Here is a 20,973-nt window from a genome sequence, read left to right as displayed (position 1 = left end):
CAGTATTCCCATTTTTGTATTTATCGATATATTATACTTATCGATATTTTTATAGATATATCGATACTATTAAATGCTTATTAGTTTATCGATAGTTTTAGTTTTTTGTAGTTATTAGTTTTTGTATCATTTTGTTTTTATTATTATAGCTATCGGTTTAAGTATACACTTAATTGGTTTTTATCGATATAGTTTTCGTTATCAACGTAATTCATTATGAATATTTGCTTCGTTTTCGATCATATTCTTATCATCATTTTTATCGATACCACCACGATATTTGCTAAGAGGTCGTACCCACGAGATGGCCAGAGCAAACTCAGGGAGCTTATGTCGAGATTCCTGACGTTCTAGTACCTCTGACATTCACAGACATCTTCAAAGTCCACGCCACACTCAGAGTCGTAAAGATGCCAACATGCATTAAGAGGATTGTGCCCCGTTTGGAGAAAACCCAAACTCAGAAAGTGCCCGAAGTCTGGATTCCCTGCTACAAACTCTATACGGGGAATTAACCGCTATGGAAGGTTGCCCCAACGGTCCTGCCACATACCTAGGAGTAACTCCTCCGGCAACCGGTGGATCCCTCCTGTCAAGGATGGAATGCCCATAATCCTTCTTAACCTAAAATAAGGGCGCCTCCATCAGTACCTGCAGTGCGTCCACCAAAACAGTGCGATACACAGGAATACAAACCAGCAACAACGTCCTTCGGCAGGACAGTACTTTCTGGCGTCCCCAACCGACAAACATAGCTGTCTGGTATCAAATAGTGGATCCGAAAGCACCACAAGCCACCAACAGGCGCCGATAAATGATACACCGGCCGAGGCCCAGTCGCATCTCAAGATTCGTCGTACCTGTCCTACAACACCAACCAAGCGCTCTTTTAGGCGCACCTGCTTCAAGTTCAAGGAATTTCAGTAGTTTTCTGTGTCCGTCAGCGTTGACTGCCATCTGTTCTGTTAATCGCAAAGTATTCATCTGCGCCACTATTTCTGCGATACTAAGCTTCATTTAGAAAGCCAAAGTATGAAATCTATGCTAATTTTTTCGAAGTTCTCTTAGCACTTCTTTTATTCAGTTATGTTTTCAGTTGTACTAAAATTGGCGCTGAATTACGCTCCAGAATTTAGTATGTAAAAGAAGTTCAGAAACTGAGGACGTCCGATTGAAAACATCGGCAGTTCTTTTTATAAATTTTTTATTTTATTATTGCTTTTATTGCAACATATTTGTTATTGTAAATTTTTCATCGCTTCGCTTTTGTCGAAACTATGTCACTTCTACGCACTCTAGCTGTCAATTCGCTCTTATCATTCGCCTTTCTGTTTTGCTTTGTCTATGGTGCGCTGTTTGAAAAGTATTGGAGCACCACAACAACCAGCACAACAACCACCGTCAAGCCATGGCACGTACGTCAGCCAGGCCTATCGTTGCCATTGCCCAACAGCCATCCGTCTAAGTGTTGGCGCGAAGTGCCGTGAGTATGTGGAATATATGTACCTACCAAAATATGGCTTTAAATGTATACAAATTATCGGTGTTTTCTTCACTTTGACAGCGCTGTGTTCTTCCAATTCGAGAAGGATGTGCAAGTTGTGGGCAATAGTACACTTAGTCCCTACTTCAATCTCGTAGAAGTCTGCTGTAAGGGTTACAAGCGCTATGACTTCGATTGGAATCGTTGTGTGCCGGATTGTGGCAACAAATGTCAAGCCAATGGCTTCTGCTTGGATGGCGGCATCTGCCGTTGCTTTGACGAATTTGTGCTCAATCATCGCAATGTCTGCATACCGATTTGTCCGTTGGGATGCCCGAATGGTCAGTGCTACTTGAATGGCACTTGCATTTGCCAAGAGGGCTATGAATTGAATCCGACACGCAAATTCTGTATGCCACGTTGTGAGTTCAGTTGTGCGCACAATGAGATTTGTGTCGAGCCGAATAAGTGCGAGTGCGCTGAGGGCTATACGCGTGCACTGCCACCCAGCACCATGGGTTGCCAGCCGATTTGCATACCGGACTGCGGGTTCGGACACTGCGTGGCGCCAAATCACTGCGAGTGCTTCCATGGCTATTTGAAACGTTTGAATGGTAGCACGTGCGAGAGTAATTGTTATATGTAAGTGAACTCGGAAGCTTTGTTTGTCCTTAAGTCATTTGCTCTTCTCATCCTTTCTGAAACTTGCAGGCGCTGCGAGAATGGTTTTTGCGCAAATCGCACCACCTGCGTCTGTCAGAATGGCTACCGTTTCGATCAGAATACCACCTCTTGTCTGCCAGTGTGTGATGAGGACTGCGAAAATGGCATTTGCCTATCACCAGGCGTCTGTCGTTGCTTCAATGGTTATGTACGTCGTGGTCCTAAGTGCGAGGGCATATGCGTGAAGTAAGTTTCAACTATTCAGTACAATTTTAAGATTTTCATATTTTAGCTAAGATACATTGCTGTTCGTTTTCTCTAGCGGTTGCGGCTTCTATGGTAAATGCATTGCTCCCAACGTTTGCGGCTGTTCCATTGTTGAGGGTCCGATGCGCAACTATCAACGCTGTGCGAATGGAAATTGCAATTCAAAGGGTCGTTGTCGCTGCAAAGAAGGCTACGTACGTTTCATTGATCAATGCATGGAACCGGATAAGGTGACCACATATGCCTCTATGAGGCCCAGTCGCTTAAATGAGACTCTGCTGCAGGAATTCAATATGCTGATTGGTAGACATTTTATGTTTCAATACAAAATTTTTCCTTACTATTGAATTGTGTAGTTTTTATAGAATATTTGCACGATTATTTACTTAAAATGATCATTAATACTACATTAATATATTTGGTATGTTTCTTTTATTAAGAGTAATTTTTTTCTATAAATTATTGGTTAATTTAAGATACATACATGGCGTATGAGTAATCTTTAAACTACATAAATACATACGTACATGTGCAGTGTGATATTGGAAATTATATATGGATGTATATCGATATCAATTAGTGCCTACGATATTGATAACCATAGGTATAGAATAATTCTTTATCGCAAAAAGCATATTGCCAGAAATGTAAATAATTTTATCGTTAGATATATCGGTGAAAACATTCCTTAATATATCGATACATATCGAAAAATATCATGAATGTGACGGAAAATCTTAATGCTAAACATTTTAAAATAATTAAATGAGCTATACTTTGGGAATAATTACATAAATATACATACATATCGTTGAGGCTGTTGCAAAACCGCCTAAATCGCCTTTGTGGCAAAAATGAGATTTGGTAATCCTAAACTCCAGGCATCGAGATTTATGCATCAAATACGCAAGATCGTTATTAAAACAACAGATTTGCCAAATAATAGCAAGAGAAAATACCGCCTATCTTTTTTCGCTGTCCTGTAAAATTTGAGTGCCGCAAGAGAGGCGATTTTCCAATCGATCGATGGGCGGTTTTGCAAACGTGACAGTTTGTCGATGAATTTCGATAATTTGATACATATCGATAGTTCGGCGAATTTAGAAATCTCTAAAATCAGATAAATCCAGAAAATTCGATAACTCGACTAATTTCGATAATTGTCAATAAATTTCGATAACCAGATAAATTTTCATAACTAAGATATGAATATATCTCGATATAAATCGACAGCTCGATAAACTTGGAATACCTCAATAAATTTCTATAATTCGATAATTTCGATAATTTATTACGCACTGATAAAACGATAAAATTCGATAAGTGATAACTTGCTAAACTTACATAACCTTGGAATTTCAATAACTCGATATATGTAGTTTTAAAATTCTAAAAACTTCGATTCGACCAATTTCAGTAAATCAATAGATATAGAGAAGTTCAAATAACTCAATACATTACGATTACTCGTTAAATTTCGATAACTCTATAAATAACGACAGTTCAATAAATATAGGTAAGTTGATAAATTCCACTAACTTAACGCAACGCAATAAACATTGATAATTCGATACGTTTAATTAATTTTTTATTTATTAATAAAGGTGGATAACTCGTTAAATTTCCATAACATTTATTGATTCGATAAATTTTATTCCTTCGGAAAAAAATATTTTTGGTAATAAGATTAAAAAACAAAAAATAATATTAAGGGCAAAACTTTTAGCGCAAAACCGATTTTAAGATTTAACATTTTAAAGATTTTTTCGAAAACAACCTTATGTAGAACAAAAAATAAAAAAAAAATACGATACTTAAAAAAATACGTTTGGGAAAAAATAATTTCTAACAATTTTAAAGGAAAAATAAATTTTCGAAAAAGTTCTGGTCAAAACGATTGAATCGAATGAACTTTTTTGGCGATATTATGTTTTGCACTAATTTTTTTGGTTAGATATCAGATTTTTCGATGAACCACAATTTACAACTCAAGCCATGTTTTTTTTTTTAATTTATGCTTACGGTCCTGAGAGGGTTAAGAAATCTTTCTGAATAAGTCGAGAAAAATTCACTCAAGCGAGAGCTTTTATTTATATAAAAATACTTATTTTTTGTCTTTGAATAACTATTAAAATCTACAAACAAATGAATACTTGTTTAACTCAATGCTAATTCAATATTATTTTGCCACTCTCAATGACATTCCTATAATAATGCGCAGATCTTTTGGCTATACGTTCCTTATTTGGGCTCGTCAAATTCACATAGTAAAGACCATATTTCTGACTGCAAGTAAATCAAATAGAGAGAAATGTTAATTTTGTTTGATAGAAAAATATTAAAAGTTGAACTAATTGCAAAAAATAAGTAAAGGAAAAATTAAGGTTAATAAAAAATTGTATGGAACTTACGTGTAGCCCATATTCCACTCGAAATTATCGATTAAACTCCAATGTGAGTAGTGAGTAACATTGCACCCATCATTGACAGCATTGAGCACTGCTTGCAAATGAGACTGAAAAGTAGGACAATAAATTTAAAATTACTAAAAATATGTAAAAAAAAAAATATTTGGAAGATTCGTTTATCTTTTAAATAAGAAATCCGAAAAGCGGGATCCCCGAAATTGTGTTTCATACAAACGTAAATAGCGCCAAAAAATAGACATGGTATTCTCCCTAAATGGAGTTGGTCTCTTAATGCCTCTCTATCAAAGCAAAATACTACGGTCTTGTTCTTAATAGAAGTGGTTTGAAACCAACAATCTAAGGATGTTCAGAGCTTTTGCTTCAGGTCGCTGTCTGAGAACCGACTTTGGACAACCGGTTTGTGCGCAAGCAAAACTTGACAGGGGATGACGGAAACTCGACCCAAAATAAATCGAGTCTGCAAGAGCGAATTCGTGCTTCCATTTCGAAGACGAAGAAGAAGTTCGCAACTAGTATACCTTAGAAAAGCGATCGCCTAAAGCCGATCAACACCTCAGTCTCCGGCTTTCTGGCAATTGCAGCGTTTTTCAACCTGAATTGGAAGTAATTATGCAAGCCGAAATTCAACTAAGAAATGCTCCAATTCTTCCATCAAGCTGAAATCGAATACCTAAATTAGTTGAATATGGGTTCCTAAGTAAACGGAAAATACTGGGAAGGCAAATGAGCCCATTTAGATGAGAACCATCGTATGAAGCGAGTGAAGCCTGCTGCATCCAACGAGCATTGGGCAATGAGCCCACTTGTTGCTTCATAAAGCAGATCTGGGCCAGCCACAAATATAAGTCTCTGATCGCGCTTCAGCGTGCTTTTATGCATTATAATCTGGAACAGAAAAAAAAAAAACAAATGGTTACCCATTGTCTTCACCTGACAAAAGAACAACGACTTCGGGTTTTTAATAAACAGTTATTTCAGTATGCAGCGTACTTGGAACATGTGGACATCAGAAGTGTTCTACGCCTCATCAACACGTCACGATTGTTCTGTCACTGCTTCCTCTCGAGGCATCACAATGAGCCAAAACGGCCTGAGTACGCAGAAGGGTCGCCTCTAACGAAACGTAGCCTAGCCTAACATATACCTAGCCGTCTAAATGGGTTCATGTATTGAAAATTTACCTGGAGATAGTCCACACGATCAGAGTCTTCCAACTGTCCTTCATCCGACCAACCGTTTTCAGTCACATACACCTCTACATTGTCGTAGTGTTCGCGTATCCATCTGAAAATTGGAAAAAAATTTTATGAAGGGGGTTAGGAGATTTGAACTCAATATTAAAAATATGCTTCTCATTTAAGACTCTCACGAAAATTAGAGTGCGCCGTTTTTTTTCTATTTACAAAAGTACTTATGTGGTGTAATTGAACTGTCTGGTTTACACTTAAAAAAGCAGTAACGGTAATTTATTCGTCATGTTTATTTATCATGCATCGAAACTACGGTGACCACCCGTTCTGTTTTTTGCAGTACCGGACTGTTATTCAAAGGTCTGTCCTGCGTAGTTTATCAAAACAGAAAAACCTGAAAATGTACTGATTTTTTCCCAACAAAAAAATTATTATTCAGAATTTTTAGAAAAATTCCAAGTATGCAGTTTTATAGCCCATTAAATTGTAGCTAAAAGTTTTAAGTGGCTAAGAATTCGCGTTGATTTTTGATAATTTTTCTGCCAATGTTGTTATTATTTTCTTACACACAAAAAAAAAAATATTGAAAGATACAGTGACTTACACAAGTGTTCACGTGTTGATTTTTTAATTTGCTCAACTTTTTTAAGTAAAATTTTTGGTGTTATATTTCTGTAAAAATTTTATCCAAGCGTAAGCCAAAACCATATAAATAAATTACTGTTTCAAACTTTATACAAAATTTGGTTTCAAGCGCATAAAAAATCGCGTTGATTTTTGATATATTTTTTTTTTTTTTTTTATAGAACAAGAGCAAATTACAAACAGGGCTTTGATTTTTTTTTTAAATTTTGTTGCGAACGGCCTCCCGCATATTATTTCATACGAAATTCATGCTTATATGGCAAAAAGTTCAAAAATCCGTCAGAAAAAAAAAACAAAATATTTAAAATCAATGCGATACACAACTGCATACACAAATATGTTGTAGAGATTCAGATGAAAATGCTCAAAATTTTGATGAAAGTGTGATAAAGTTTTTTTGGCTTTGTATAAAGTTATAACTCTCTTTTATATGGTTTTGGCTAAAGCTTGGTAAAAGCTTTTATAGAAAAATACCAAACAAAATTTTACTTGAAAAACTTTGTGCATATTAAAAAAAAAAAAAAATCAACACGTGAACACATGTGTAAGTCACTGTACTTTATAGGGAAGAAAACGCGTGATACCGTCTTGCAAAAAAAAAATATCAAAAAACCAACGCCACCACCAATTTGGCAAAAATTAAATAGGCGTATGCATTGACCCTCATTATAAGACCTGTAAACTTTACGTGTGGACCAGGACACCAGGACAATTTTCTGAAATCAGGCTAGATCCTGGTAAACCAGGACGCCTGGCAGCCCTCATTTAGCCACAGTTTGTTTGAAATGAATACTTAGTGGTATATTTAAACATTTTTTTTTCAACCTTCGCGAACTCTTCTGGCTAATACTAATACTATATCACCCTTTCCATATCTTTTTTAATTTAACCGAAGGTATTCTTTAGGTGATCCCCATATACTCACTTTAGTATATCTTCCAGTCCCTGTGGCACGCAGTACAACCAATCGGATTTACCCTGCTTCCACTGCTCATCAACCGAATACTGCAACTGTGAATCGTATTCCCACGAAGGTACGTCACCAGTAGCTGGATGTGCCATTTCCGCATAACGTGAGGTGTAATAATTTAGACCCAAAAAGTCACCAGAGCCCTTGATAATTGATGACCAAAACTCATCGAAAGCGGGTAAACGAGACCAGGATAGGCCCTCACGCATACTGTTATTTCGAATGTCGTCCAAAATAAGCTGATGATAGTTGCCAGTCTTGCCGTAAATGGGATTAGCCAACCAACCGAGCTGAAAAGCAAGGAAAGTATTACGCATTTAGAAATAAATTCGTATTCGATAGCAGCTTCAAAGACATGAAAGTTCAATTAATTTTCAATTACCGAGTATTGCATAGCGCGTTCGATGATCTCCTCATCAGCGCCACCCTGTTGCGTATAGTAGAACCGACTGCTAATTGTGATGCCAATTTTACCGCCTTGCATATCGAAATATTTCGCCCGATACGCTCGATAGGCGGCAGCGTGCGCGCGTAACGTATTATCCATGCAAAGATAATCACCCACACCGGGTGAATGTACCAGTGGTGGGAAGTTGGCCTTGCCATAGCCCAGCACACAATAGTCGAAGGGTTCATTGAAGGTAATCCACTTCTTGACGCGATCACCAAATGTCTCAAATAGGAATTCAGCATAGTAGCGGAAATATTTAATGATGATATCATTGGTGAAACCACCGAATTTGTTCAGTGCATCAGGCAGATCGCAATGAAACATTGTCACCATGGGTTCAATATTATTTGCCAGCAATTTATCAATCATCTTGTTGTAATAGTCAATGCCCTTTTGATTAATCACCGATGTATCGGCGTTGGGTAGCAAGCGAGGCCACGAGAACGAGAAGCGATAGAATTTGACCTGAGAGGCGGCAGCACGTGCATGAAATGAAATGATATGAAAATTACAAAAAAAAAAAAGAAAGCATACGAGTATTTCCCTCATACCTTAAGTGCCTTTAGCGCCGCTAAGTCCTGCTCGAAACGATGATACGATTCTGCTGCCGTATCACCATTGCTGCGATCGCGTATTCTCTCTGGATTGTCATGCGTGTATGTATCCCAAATGGAGAGTCCTTTGCCATCCTCATTCCAAGCGCCTTCTATCTGATAGGCTGCGGTCGATGCACCAAAAGAGAAATCTGTTGGAAATTCCTTGTTTTCGCCTTTGTGTTGTAATTTGCATTTTTCGGTCGCGACTTTGCTGAGAAAGTGCAAGCTGCAAGAAATTTTGCGTTATATTAACTCTTGTTTAGCATTAATATCCTTAGAATTGGTATTTACCAGAGTGCAAGGATAAATAAAGCTTTCATTGCACTGATCTATGTAAATGTTAGCTGGAATTCAATTTTGTTGCTTTCACTTTGAGGTAACTGAGCGGAATGTTTCGAATGTTGTGCTTTAATCGATAAAGAAAAGTACGCCACTTTCACTGGAGTCAGTGTAATTACATGTACATATGTATGCACATATGTACGTATTAATAAGATGCCGACAAGCCCCATGCATTAATATGAATGAAAGGAGATAAAAAAATACACTGACGAAAAAAATGTTGGTTGATAATTATAGCCTCGTACATTGAGAACAGCAATTATTTTTATGGAACATAAACTTCACAATAGACTAGAAGACGAACATGAATTCAAAAATGATAGAGGGCATAGTTATCGATATCGAGAAATATTCATATCGATAACGACACATATTTATCGATATCGAAAAACGATAACGACACATATTTATCGATATCGACAAACACTCATATCGCTAACGGCACATATTTATCGATATCGAAAAATATTAATATCAATAACGTTACATATATATTGATATAGAAAAATATTCATATGGATGACGACACATATTTATCGATATCAAAAAATATTCATATCGATAACCACGCGTATTTAGCGATATCGACAAATATGACTATCGATAACGATAAATATTCCGATAACGATGTCGCAATTGTTTAACAATCGATAACACAACAAATAATTAAGGATTATAATATAATAACCATGTCGATTATAGTATCGATATTGATATTGGCATATACATATATCGATAGTAATACCGATAAAGATATCCTTTAATAAAACGATATTGATACGAAGAAAGATGTTAGGCAATTTTGATTTCAGAGAATGAGCAATGAACACGGTGTGAGGTTTTGGTGAGTAGTACCGGTATCCATGGACAATCGGTAAATTTCGCCGAAGATGGTAATGGTAATTTGTGTCGGGGTCAATGAACGACCGGGAGATATACTGGCTAATCGCCTGATAGCTTTTGGCAACGATGATAATACCAGTGACTGCTGGTTGCTCTAGATGTGTGGTGGGGGTAGTAGTGATCGTCTTTTGGCTTGCCCGATATCTTCTTGTAGCGGTAAAAATATGGTGAAATTGTTGTATCGCCCGATAGCTGTTGGTAAACGGTGCAAACATCGGATGGTGTGCAATGGCGCCTGGCTGCTCTCGGTGGTAACTGATTCTAAAACACGCTGACGGAGACCGGCTCGGCTCAAATGGGAATATAGAAGCAGCAAGGTATAGCCAATGTCACCGCTACAGTCCCACACTTCAACAGCAGGTGCTGGAGAGGAACAAACACAAGGCTGGACTATTTCAGGATCCCTCAGCCGGTTCCGTGTGGCCAAATATTTTACGAAAAAGCTGAAGGAATTTAAAGCCGTGTTCTAACAAAGTCACAAATCTGAGCTCATCCCTGACATGATTTCCACTGCGCCTCAAAGTTTGCCGCTGCAACAAATAAGCCGCTGCAACATGAATTTTTAAGTTTTTGTGTATTTTTCTAGCACTTAACATCAAATTTTTGTAGACGATTTTCCGGCGCACTAGAAATCCCAACAGTGATGAGCTAAGTTGACTCTGTTGTAATAGGGGGATTCATATATTCATATGGCTTTCACTTGCACGTAGAAAAACTTCCTGAGAAAACAATAGCCACCTTTGACACAGAAAAAAATACTCGCTATATGGCGCTTTCGTCTAAAAAGCATATTTAAGAAATATATATTTTTTTAGAAGAAACTACATTGGGCCTCATGCATAAAAAGTGAATACCATTACAAATTGTTGAGCTTGAGCTCACTCCTTTGGTGCCAGAATTGAGTCGGAGCATTAGGCCCATTGTCTTCGAGAGAAATTAGGCCTACTAGGTGGCGCAGTGGTCGATATGTTCTAGAAAAATCGCATCCTCTACCAAATTTTAATACCTGCTATGAAAAAGAATTAGCTACATACGAAGAAAAGCATTGGCTAAAAATAGACCAAAAAGGTTTTCTAGTAGCCAGGTGGCCGCTGTGGTGTAGTGGTAAGCAGTGCGCGCTACCACTCCGCAGGGTCTGGCTACAAGCCCTGGCCAAAGAAACATCGCAAAAAACAAAAACTACTGTAAAAAAAGGTGTTTTCTTAATAGCGGTCGCCCCTCGGCAGGCAATGGCAAACCACCGAGTGTATTTCTGCCATGAAAAACAGCTTCTCATAAAAATACAACCGCCGTTCGGAGTCGCACGCCACAAATCGGAGGCCAAACACTAACATATAGTATATAAGTGCCAACCTATTATTATTATTATTATTAGAAACTTAAAGATTTTAAAAAGGGCTACCATCTCCCGGTGCAGTTTTATTATTGAAAATTAATTTTTTTTTAATTCCGCCTCCCCCTTATTCGAAAATGAAAATTAAAGAATTTTGCAGAGTAAAATGAATTAACATTATACTTAAATAGTTTCTAATAGGGTTGCCACCTATTCCAATCTTCATAACAAATAAATCGGTTAATTACAATATGTTTTTCGAAATAGGTTAGCTAAGTATGTTATTCAACGTTTCTAAGGATATCGTTGATATCTTCGGCAATTCCAGACAGATCTTAAGGCATGCCTCTTCGATTTTTTTTGTCTTAAGGCTACAAGTTTTTTGGTCCAAAGTTCATTGACCTCAAGTACCCCGCTGTAGTACTTTTCCACCAGATCTCAGTTCTTATCACCCTAAGTTACTATCCTTATGTCAGTAAAGAAAGCATTCAAATTTTTCTATGGATATATTGCGTTTATTCCAAAAGTAATATTTCTAAAAAAAATTGTGTTGATTGAGAAATCGTGTTGAAGATCATCGCCTCATCAAAAATTTTATAACTTAAAGGGGTTTTTGGTAAATTTTAGAGTTAGTAAAATCCATACCAAATACAGCTTGTGAGGACGGTTGCACCTTTTTTAAAATCTCTCTAGAAGAACGAAGATTAAACGAAAAAACAATGAAACGATCTCTTAAGTACATAGAACATTTTGGCTCGAAATTTTAGCTTCCGAATCATGAAGATCTCGTTGGATGTAGCAGAGCTGAGCAAGAATAAGATATCATGCGGCCTTTTCTTCGCGAACACTTTTTTTAAGGAACTGAAAAGCATAAGCACAGTCTTACCAAAAAATTGCTTCATGATATTCACTCTAGCGAATGCGAATAATTTGTTGTCCTAACTAGTCTTGAGTTACTTTCAAAACATTTTTCGAGAAAATTCTCTACTCTAAACTACGAAAAAATATTAAAATCTTAGCCGTTAAATCAATCAATTGTCCGATTACTAAAATTGTCCGTTTTTATTTGTTTTTAATTGAAACCCCAGCAAAATATTCAATGTTACGGCTTGACTGCCAACACAACGGACTCATAAATAACTCATGCGGATAACAACAAATAAAAATAACATAGCCTCTCAACACTGATAAGCCAACGCTGTGAAAGACCTTTGAGAGGGCCAAAGGCAGCGCACGAACGCGCACTTCCTCTAAAAAAAAAAAAAAATAAAAAACTGGCTTGCATCAGCGGCGATTCGTGCCACGAGGGAATGACCAGCGGAAAAGGGGGCAGCGACGAACGAATGGCAACACTATTCATGAGCACTAAAGTGTTGATCGGCCTGCCAATTCGCGCAAAATCTGCTCAATTTGTTTTCAGTATAGATTTAGCATGAAGCGCGAACGCTTAGAAGTAAATTTAAGTGCGATAAAACTAAATTTGCTAAAAATTTTAAACGCGTTTTTGGGGGTGTGAAATCAGCAAAAAAAAGTGTTTCAAAAGTGACAAAAGCGTTTAAAAATAGAATTGAAGAACGCAAAAAAATTTTAAAAAAAGTTTTGCAAAGTAAAGAAAGATTTTGGAGAATAAAAAATGTTCGCACCGAAAATTCAACAAAAGTGTGGAACAAATTAAAATTGATTAAACCTCTACGGAAGAAAAACGTTGAGCAAACGCCCCTTTTTCCTATGTTACCATGACAACACTTTTAGTACGTAAGACATCACATACTTTTTTGTTGCTGTTGCTATGCCTACACTTCATTGCATTTGTTGCCAATGCAGAGGCGCAGTGGCAGCGGCGGCGGCAGCGGAATCGACGACAACGTCTACCCTATGCAATGACTGAAGAACCCTCCGACGGTTATGATGATGATGACGCGGAATCAAACGACGTGACTCCTTATCAGCAGCGCTCCTCCTACCGGCGGAGCAATGCACGTCGCAGACAATTTGATGTAGACGATGCAAACTATCAACAACTAAATAATCGTCAGTTGACAACATCAGGCTCACAACAACTGACGCGGCGTCAACTACGTAAAGACCAACGACGTCTACCGAAGCAAGCAAGAGGTCAAATGCGGTCTGGTGAAATGCAAATGGACGGAAATAAATGCCATATTTGGGTGCCGTAAGTGTGGGTTGTGGGAGCGGGGGGATATTGAAATGTAAATGGGGGTCGTTAACTGATAAACTTTCATACATTTTAGCTTTTACATAAATAAAGATCAGAATAGTGAGACATATTGCTACATATTGAAAGTACGAGTCAATATAGTAATTGGGCGATTCTGGCTAAGTTAGTAAAAAGTCTTTCGTAAGAAAAATTAAAGACGGATTGCAATGTAGTAAGAAACACTTTCGTTATTCTTTCACCAAAGTTTTACAGGGTAATTCTGGCAACTATTTTTCCCCTGACTACAGTCTTTCGAAAGACAAAAGTCTTTCGTAATAAAATTGTCAATTCTAGCAACTGTATTGAAAGCTCTTTACAGTCTTTCGAAATAGTAATTGAAAGACCTTTTAGCATTCAGTGTTTTTTTTTTTTTAATTAAGTTAAATAAAACAAATACATATATATTTTTTCGCTTTAAACCAATAAAAATTATTAAATCAAAGAAAGTTTTATTATAAAAAAAAATCAGAAAAAAAAGTAAATAGAACTCAAAAATATTTTGATTAATAAGAAACAAAAAAAAAATAAAAAAAATTAATAAGATCCTGAAAGTCCAAAAAGAATGACCAATCAAAAAAAAAATAAAAAAAAATTAGTTTCTAAAAAAAATAAAATTAAAAAAAATTTTATTATTCTTTTCCTTACAGTAAAATCTAAAAACTTAAAAGAAAATTTAACTAAAAAAATGATAAAAGAATAAGTTCCTAAAAATTAAATTAAATTTAAAAAATAACTTCTTAAACAATATAACAATCAAGCCATTAAAGAAAAAAGAAAAAATAAAATAAATTGAAATTGAAGCACTTTTGGCAAATAAACGTGCAAGAACTTGTTCCGATACTAGCAAGTCAATGTTCTTATTAAGTCTCATCGAAAAAATCCTTGTCGCTTAAAGGATAACGACATAAACTACTATTCCATACGAACACAAATATATCCTTTTCAAAAATTAAAAATAAAAAATTGGAAAAATTAAATTAAAAAAGAAAAAAAACATAGTTTAAAAAAAAGCTCTGCTGCGCCAGTACTCTCACTCGAATCTCTCGATTGGCACGCCTGTTCGTGGCCAAGGATTGTTGCGATTGTAGGAGTGGCGCGAGCTCAATATAATGATTAAGAGAGCTTTTTTACTAAGACTTTTGTACTAGAATGTTAAAAGTCTTTCGAACTATCTTGCCATCTGTCTTTCATTTGTCTTACGATAGACTTTTTGCTATCTTATTTCATTAAAGCTCTCTAAAATGTCTTTGGTCTGATGCACTGACGTAAAAGGTTTTGATATTTATTAAAAAATTCGTAAAAAAATAATTTTATTGAAATATGGGGTACATTTATTTTAATAAATCTTTTACCTTCGTAAACTAAAAATTAATGTCGGCTTTCGTCAAAAATACGTCCGAATTCAAGCTTTTTCCATTTTTCGAGGCTCTTTCCTTTGTTTTAAATATTGACTACCTCGTTTGTATATTTTTCACACTGTGCGAAAAGTTTTAAGTATCCTCTTACGAACCAAATTTTGTCCCATACATATCTCTGGAATGCTAACATTAATTTACTCCGACAGCACCGAGGTGGTTGACAAGTACCCCTACGCGCAACGCATCCAACAAGATCAACGCAATCAACAACAAAAAATACAAGTCTGCTGTGCTGGCTATGCGCCAATGCGTTGGCGTGGCAATACCATCTGCAAGCCAGTTTGTGACAATTGTCGCAACGGTCACTGTGTTGCGCCCAACGAATGTGAATGCTTCGACAATTTTGTGGCCAATGATAATGGCGATTGTGTATTCACTTGCCCGCTGGGTTGTCTCAATGGTCGCTGCTTTCTCGATGGCACCTGTCAATGTGATCCCGGCTACAAATTGGATGAGACACGTAAGTTTTGTCGACCCATTTGCAGTAGCGGCTGTGGCATGAATCCGCGACACAATTGCACTGAACCCGAGGTGTGTGGCTGCGCGAAAGGATATCAACTAACTGATGAAGGCTGCCAGCCGGTATGCGATCCGGACTGCGGGGAGGGCGGCGAGTGTCGCGAGCCCAACGAATGTTACTGTGCGCCTGGCTATGAGCTGAAGGAGGGCGTGTGTCAGCGGGAGTGTTATCAGTGAGTTTCTGAGAGTTTTGTAATTTATGTGGAAATTTATATAACTTTTTTCTTTGTTTGCAGAAAATGTGATAATGGCATTTGTTATAGCATTAATCGGTGTATCTGCAATCCTGGTTTCACATATCATGAACGCTCGACGCAATGTGTGCCAAATTAGTTTTAGTTTTTCTGGCCTATGTTTGTAGATTTAAATACACTTTGCAGTATATGGGGATGTATACTTATCATAGTTTTAATGTGATAGCTATATATACATTTGTTTAGTATATTTATTTAAGAGATTTGAAAAAAAAACGTCTTCTTTACACCGAAAATAGGCGGTAGTTTTTCTTGGAAGCAAAGCGAATAGCTTATTGGATATATTCTTTGTTTCGGAGATGATACAGATATAGCACGAGGATTATCAATAGTGACGTGCTTGTGAAATAATGAGAACATGCGACTAAAAGAGGTGAATGTCGCTAGTCGGTATAGAAGTAAGGCAAATTATAATAATATATACTAATTACACACACGTGAAAATGTTATGAAAGCTCGTTCGTTAAGATCTCTCTATACTTAAGGCACTCAAAGAGATATATGATATAATGCTAAAAAGTCTTCGCCGTTCAAAAGGCAAAAAACCTCAGCCAGATCCAAATACAGTTCTCCAAAAAATTTCGAACGCTTCACATATTTTCTTCAGCGCCGAAGTTGCAAACGGAACATGAAATAGAGTCGACTCTCTTAAAGGATCTCGCATTGAAGTTTAAAAGCCCCCTTCTTTCACGAACGATTAGACTTGTATTATGCGCCGAAATCACGAAGACTTATATCTAGCCATGTTTTGCAAAGTTTAGGGCGTTTTCATAAAACAACGCAAAATCATTCTTAGCGTTTTTTTCTAACAATAGCGGCTTGTATAACCTTAGAGATTCGGGGCTAAACTCAGTCAACTGCTCGCTCAAGTTTCTCTATGCTGTCATATATTATAATGCCCCAAACTTTTACACGGTAAAACATTATCGATCTTGAAATCGCATCGAATATTTTTTTATTTATTTGATATAAAAAAAAGTAAGTGCGTCTGAATCATACTGGAAAGGTGAAACTTACGTTACATATTTATTTTGTCTCATAACCAATAAACATACATATGTACATTACATAGATCCATCTGCTTTGGCTTCAGGTTATATTTTTTTTGTTTTTTCTATCTAGATTTACATTCGTTATTCTGTTTTCCTTTATCTTCATTTTTATCTTTATACTCTGTCGATAAAAAAGTCGATAGTAACATCCATAACATAAAAATATCTATAACAAAACCGACGACAAATTCGATAAAAATTTCGATAGCAAAATCGATTAGAAAATCTATAAAAATATCGATAACGAAATCGTTAAATAACGATAAATAATTTTGTTTTGTTTTTATTTTTACCTTTTCCTTTATCCTTTTCTTTATCTAAGTGTTATTCTTTTATTGGCAAGTTTTGGTTAAATTAATACCATGTGTAGAAACTCAATAAGCACTTGTTTCAGCTCCAACCATTTCCGTTTCAACATTTCCGTTACGTCATTTCCGTTGCACCATTTCCATTTCACCATTTCCGTGTACAATTTCCGTTGAATATTTTGACCATTCCACACTGGGACTCTTTAAGTCGCTGCTTGAAATGTTTTTATAGGACAACTTATAATTTAATAGGAGTTCGAGGTACTTGTAATCATTTACGATATCCATGGGCTTATTGTCGTACTTCCAACTCCATTCGGAGGGGGCGCTACTACTTTTCCTAAAAACCAAGATATTTGATTTCGCCAAATTGACTTCTAGACCCCATTGCCTACTATAATCACACATTGCATCAATAATCTCTTGTAGTACCTCAGAGACTCAGCAAGCAATACGAAGTCGTCCGCGTACATTAGCAGTTTTACCGGCTTATCCGCGACTGTCACGCCGACTGGCAGACCTGCAGACCACCTGTGGTTATTATGTTGTTGTGCTGTGGTGACTGTGTGAGGCTGCTTAGGTGGACTGAGGTTAGCCGTGGAGGCTGCTCTGTTTGAGAAGCAGGGGGCCACGTACGACGTGGTCCACTGCCGATGTGACCGTAGTCCTGAGCCGACTCAAAGGTGACTCCACCCCTCGCAGGCATTACACTTGACTGAGGTGGATTTGTGGTGTAGTCGTTTCTGGCATACACAGCAGGTGTAGATATCTGGACCTGGGTTTGACTCGATGCCAGCCCTGAGTAGAAGAATGCTTAGCGAATGTAACCCCATGGACGAGCAACTTCTGAGATATTTCGCCGACCTAAACGAGGTTAGATCGCTGAAACAACGGCCCTTGGTCGGGTAAAACCCGAGTCATTCCGGTACGTAGAACCGACTGTCGTGGGAATACCTCCTGTCGCCTGCTGCCCGGCAGGATATCACCCTGATATAGGTGCGCTCCTCAGGGGTGAAAACCGTATGGTAGTAGGTGACTTTAATGAGCACCACGATCTTTGGCACTCAAGCCTGTCAAACGATCGTAGGGGAATAGACATGGCTGAGCAGATGGACGATTCGACATTCTGCACAAAGCACGAGGACGCACCCACCAGGATTATGGGTAACTGCAGCAGCTCGCCAGACATCACCATACTCAGCGCTGGTCTGATAAACAGCATAACATGGCGACCTATGCTGACTTTAGCCATCAGACCATCTACCCATAGTCATCTCGATAGATAAACCAACCGACTTTGCCTCCGCTATATACCGGACCTATATCACCTTCTGTAAAGCTGATTGGAAAGGTTACACGGAGTTTACTGAAAACACCTTCACTGCGCTTCCTACTTCAACCGACGTCCATCTCGGTGAACGTAAGTACCGCAGGGCTGTCACCGCTGCTGCAGCTCGCTTCATACCGGTAGGATGTATAACGGACCCACGTCCAAACTTCCCTGCCGAAGCGGCTGTTCTAGCCGATAAGCGCGATAGCCTTCGGCAGGCCGATCCCGGAGATCCCCGTATCAGGGATCTCAACGCAGAGATTCGGCAACTAGTAAACGTACATAAGCGGAAGAAGTGGGAAGAGCATCTGAAGACCTGTAACTTCACCTCTGGTGTGAGTAAGCTTTGGTCAACCGTGAGGTTACTGTCCAATCCGACGAAGCACGATGACAGAGTCGAAATTTTTTTCGGCGACCATGCTTCGTCGGACCCGGAGCGATGCGCGAGCTATTTTAGCCGCCAGTTCATACTGCATCTTCCGGTGGACAAAGCCAAGCGTCGAGTGAGACCATTAGGCTGCACAAACTGCCAACAACCTGTGCCCCCTTGCATTTACGTGCGGTGAAGTTCAGGTGGCCATTGGGAAGGCGAAAGCCTCCAAAGCCATGGGTGCCGACGGAATATGCATGCTGATGCTGAAAAATTTGGGCCCTGCGGGGGTAGCGTACCAAACGGAGGTCCTCAATTTGTCTATGGCCGCTCTCATCATCCCAGACATCTGGAAGGTGGGGAGAGTGGTCCTACTGCTCAAACCGGGGAAACCTGCGAACATAGGAGATTCTTATCGTCCGATAACACTCCTTTCCCTGGTAGCGAAGACACTCGAGGCCTTGCTACTCCCGTATTTCACAAACCACTTGACCTCAGCGAAGCATCTGCATGGTTTCCGTAAAGTGCATAGTACAACAATAGCATTTAATGCCATAAACACTCAGATAACTCGTGGCCTTAACCGAAACCGTCCCTGTGAGAGAACGATTCTAGTAGCGGTGGACTTGTCAAAGGCGTTTGACACCGTCTGCCATTCCACGCTACTAAAAGATATAGAGGCTTCCTCTCTCCCACAGAGGCTCAAACGGTGGTCGGCAAATTATCTGAGTGGTCGACACTCGTCGGTATTGTTTAGAGACAAATCGAGTAAACTTAGAAAAATAAAACAGGGGGTTCCACACGGCGGTGTCCTTTCCCCGCTACTGTTTAACTTTAACATTTCAAAGCTCCCTCAACCACCAGAGGGAGTCTCGATTGTCTCTTACGCCGACGATTGCTCGATCATGGCGACTGGGAATGGAATTGATGACCTGTGTTCGAAAAAAAACGGGTATATCTCCGAACTTTCTCACTTCTTCACTGCAAAGTGTCTAGCCCTCCCCCCTACGAAATCCTCTGCGACCCTGTTCACAACCTGGACGAAGGAGGTCAGGCTACCGCTGGGAATTCACGTCGATGACACACCAATTCCGACGGTGAATAACCCCAAAATACTCGGAGTAACATTCGACAGCCTGCTCTCCTTCTCTGCGCACGCAACCGCTATTGTCAACAAAGTACAGAGCCGCAACAAAGTCCTCAAGTCGCTAGCCGGCAGTACTTGGGGCAAAGACAAAGAAACGTTGCTGGCAACATACAAGGCAATAGGCCGGCCGGTTTTAAACTACGCAGTGCCAGTGTGGTCGCCGGGGACTAGTAGGACGCAGTGGACGAAGCTACTGACTGTACAGAACACCGCACTCAGAAGAGCGACAGGATGCCTCCTGATGTCGCCAGAACATCACCTCCACAACAGGTTCATCAAGCAACCTCTGGACCCGTCAGCTTACCGACTGGCCCTGAACGGCATTCACAGGTAGGCAGTCTCGAGTTATGTAGCCCAATAACCCAACTCCGCCGCTCTGGCTACTGCAGCAGGTTAAACTCCTACCTGAGTAGATTGAATGAGCCATTACAACAACAACAACAACCACCTGTGGTCATGCAAGTCATTAAGGTACAATGTAAACAACAGCGAGCTTAGAAGGCAACCCAGACTTACCTCTTGCTTTAAGATATTTACAAAAAACGCATTACACTTTTATTCATATGAAAGTTCAGGAAGCCCGCTTGAAACTCGTTAATAATATTTTTAAAGTCAACCTCAGCGTGAATGGGAATAATTAGGAGGCCGGTAAAGATTTTATATATAGCGTCAAGTAGCGAGAGATCTGAGTAATTCTTGACACGATCCCGATCGCCATTATTAAACAGAGTTTGTAATATGGCTGTGTCGTTATGGCAGATGACCATCGATGTCTTCATTCTTATTTCAACACTTATCATCTAGATTAATACTGAAGATAAATCAAGATGAATATTTTTATTATGAAAATCCATTGAATGTAGCAAAGAGTTTGACTTGCTACATATATTGAGCTTGCCCGAAAGAAACTTACATATCAATATACTTTATGATATTGCAATATCATTCGGTGGAATGTTAACTTTACATAGCATTAACATTTACAGCGACGGCGCTAACAGTGAACTTGCCTTTTGATCTCGAATGCCTGTAAAATCTTGCATATTTGTAGGGATGGCTATTAAATATGTGTGTAAAATTTAGCC

General features: G+C 38.6%; 4 protein-coding genes across 5 annotated transcripts in view; 3 read left to right on the top strand and 1 right to left on the bottom strand.

Annotated features, from left to right (window-relative positions):
- LOC118735531 overlaps positions 1-20,973 on the top strand; it is a 321,256-nt gene that overhangs the window by 53,623 nt on the left and 246,660 nt on the right. The gene's annotated exons all lie outside the window — the stretch shown is intronic.
- Positions 218-2,852, top strand: LOC118735536 (tenascin). Of its 2 annotated transcripts, none has more exons than XM_036465337.1 (4): positions 218-1,487; positions 1,565-2,125; positions 2,195-2,392; positions 2,469-2,852. In XM_036465337.1, exons 1-4 carry the CDS (start codon positions 1,345-1,347, stop codon positions 2,758-2,760), a joined length of 1,194 nt encoding a protein of 397 aa, XP_036321230.1. In that variant the 5' UTR covers positions 218-1,344; the 3' UTR covers positions 2,761-2,852. The 2 variants fall into 2 exon arrangements, with proteins under 2 accessions (XP_036321230.1, XP_036321229.1); XM_036465336.1 differs by having other exon boundaries at positions 929-1,483.
- On the bottom strand, positions 4,354-9,096 carry LOC118735534 (myrosinase 1-like). The gene is made up of 7 exons (XM_036465334.1): positions 8,986-9,096; positions 8,650-8,920; positions 8,030-8,563; positions 7,603-7,937; positions 6,024-6,126; positions 4,825-4,928; positions 4,354-4,699 (listed from the first exon to the last, which is right to left on the bottom strand). The coding sequence occupies exons 1-7, from the start codon at positions 9,012-9,014 to the stop codon at positions 4,582-4,584; spliced, it is 1,494 nt and encodes a 497-aa protein (XP_036321227.1). The 5' UTR covers positions 9,015-9,096; the 3' UTR covers positions 4,354-4,581.
- LOC118735538 (von Willebrand factor D and EGF domain-containing protein) lies at positions 12,661-15,917 on the top strand. The gene is made up of 3 exons (XM_036465342.1): positions 12,661-13,445; positions 15,055-15,600; positions 15,664-15,917. Exons 1-3 carry the CDS (start codon positions 13,009-13,011, stop codon positions 15,758-15,760), a joined length of 1,080 nt encoding a protein of 359 aa, XP_036321235.1. The 5' UTR covers positions 12,661-13,008; the 3' UTR covers positions 15,761-15,917.

This window comes from Rhagoletis pomonella, unplaced genomic scaffold, assembly GCF_013731165.1.
Source record: "Rhagoletis pomonella isolate Grant_MI unplaced genomic scaffold, Rhpom_1.0 Rhpom_scaffold_00003, whole genome shotgun sequence".
Taxonomy (NCBI): domain Eukaryota; kingdom Metazoa; phylum Arthropoda; class Insecta; order Diptera; family Tephritidae; genus Rhagoletis; species Rhagoletis pomonella.
The sequence above is the reverse complement of the archived record's forward strand: the minus strand, read 5'-3'. Positions and strand labels throughout refer to the sequence as shown.

Bases quoted from the DNA above. Each gene is read 5' to 3' on its own strand.
- LOC118735536 (XM_036465336.1), top strand. From the start codon at position 1,278: ATGTCACTTCTACGCACTCTAGCTGTCAATTCGCTCTTATCATTCGCC. The intron at 2,126-2,194 runs GTAAGTGAACTC...TGAAACTTGCAG, and splicing joins TGCGAGAGTAATTGTTATAT to GCGCTGCGAGAATGGTTTTT. The intron at 2,393-2,468 runs GTAAGTTTCAAC...CGTTTTCTCTAG, and splicing joins TGCGAGGGCATATGCGTGAA to CGGTTGCGGCTTCTATGGTA.
- LOC118735534 (XM_036465334.1), bottom strand. From the start codon at position 9,014: ATGAAAGCTTTATTTATCCTTGCACTCTG. The intron at 7,938-8,029 runs GTAATTGAAAAT...CTTGCTTTTCAG, and splicing joins AACGCGCTATGCAATACTCG to CTCGGTTGGTTGGCTAATCC. The intron at 4,929-6,023 runs GTAAATTTTCAA...CCTACTTTTCAG, and splicing joins ATCGTGTGGACTATCTCCAG to TCTCATTTGCAAGCAGTGCT.
- LOC118735538 (XM_036465342.1), top strand. From the start codon at position 13,009: ATGACAACACTTTTAGTACGTAAGACATCACATACTTTTTTGTTGCTG. The intron at 13,446-15,054 runs GTAAGTGTGGGT...TTACTCCGACAG, and splicing joins AAATGCCATATTTGGGTGCC to CACCGAGGTGGTTGACAAGT. The intron at 15,601-15,663 runs GTGAGTTTCTGA...CTTTGTTTGCAG, and splicing joins TGTCAGCGGGAGTGTTATCA to AAAATGTGATAATGGCATTT.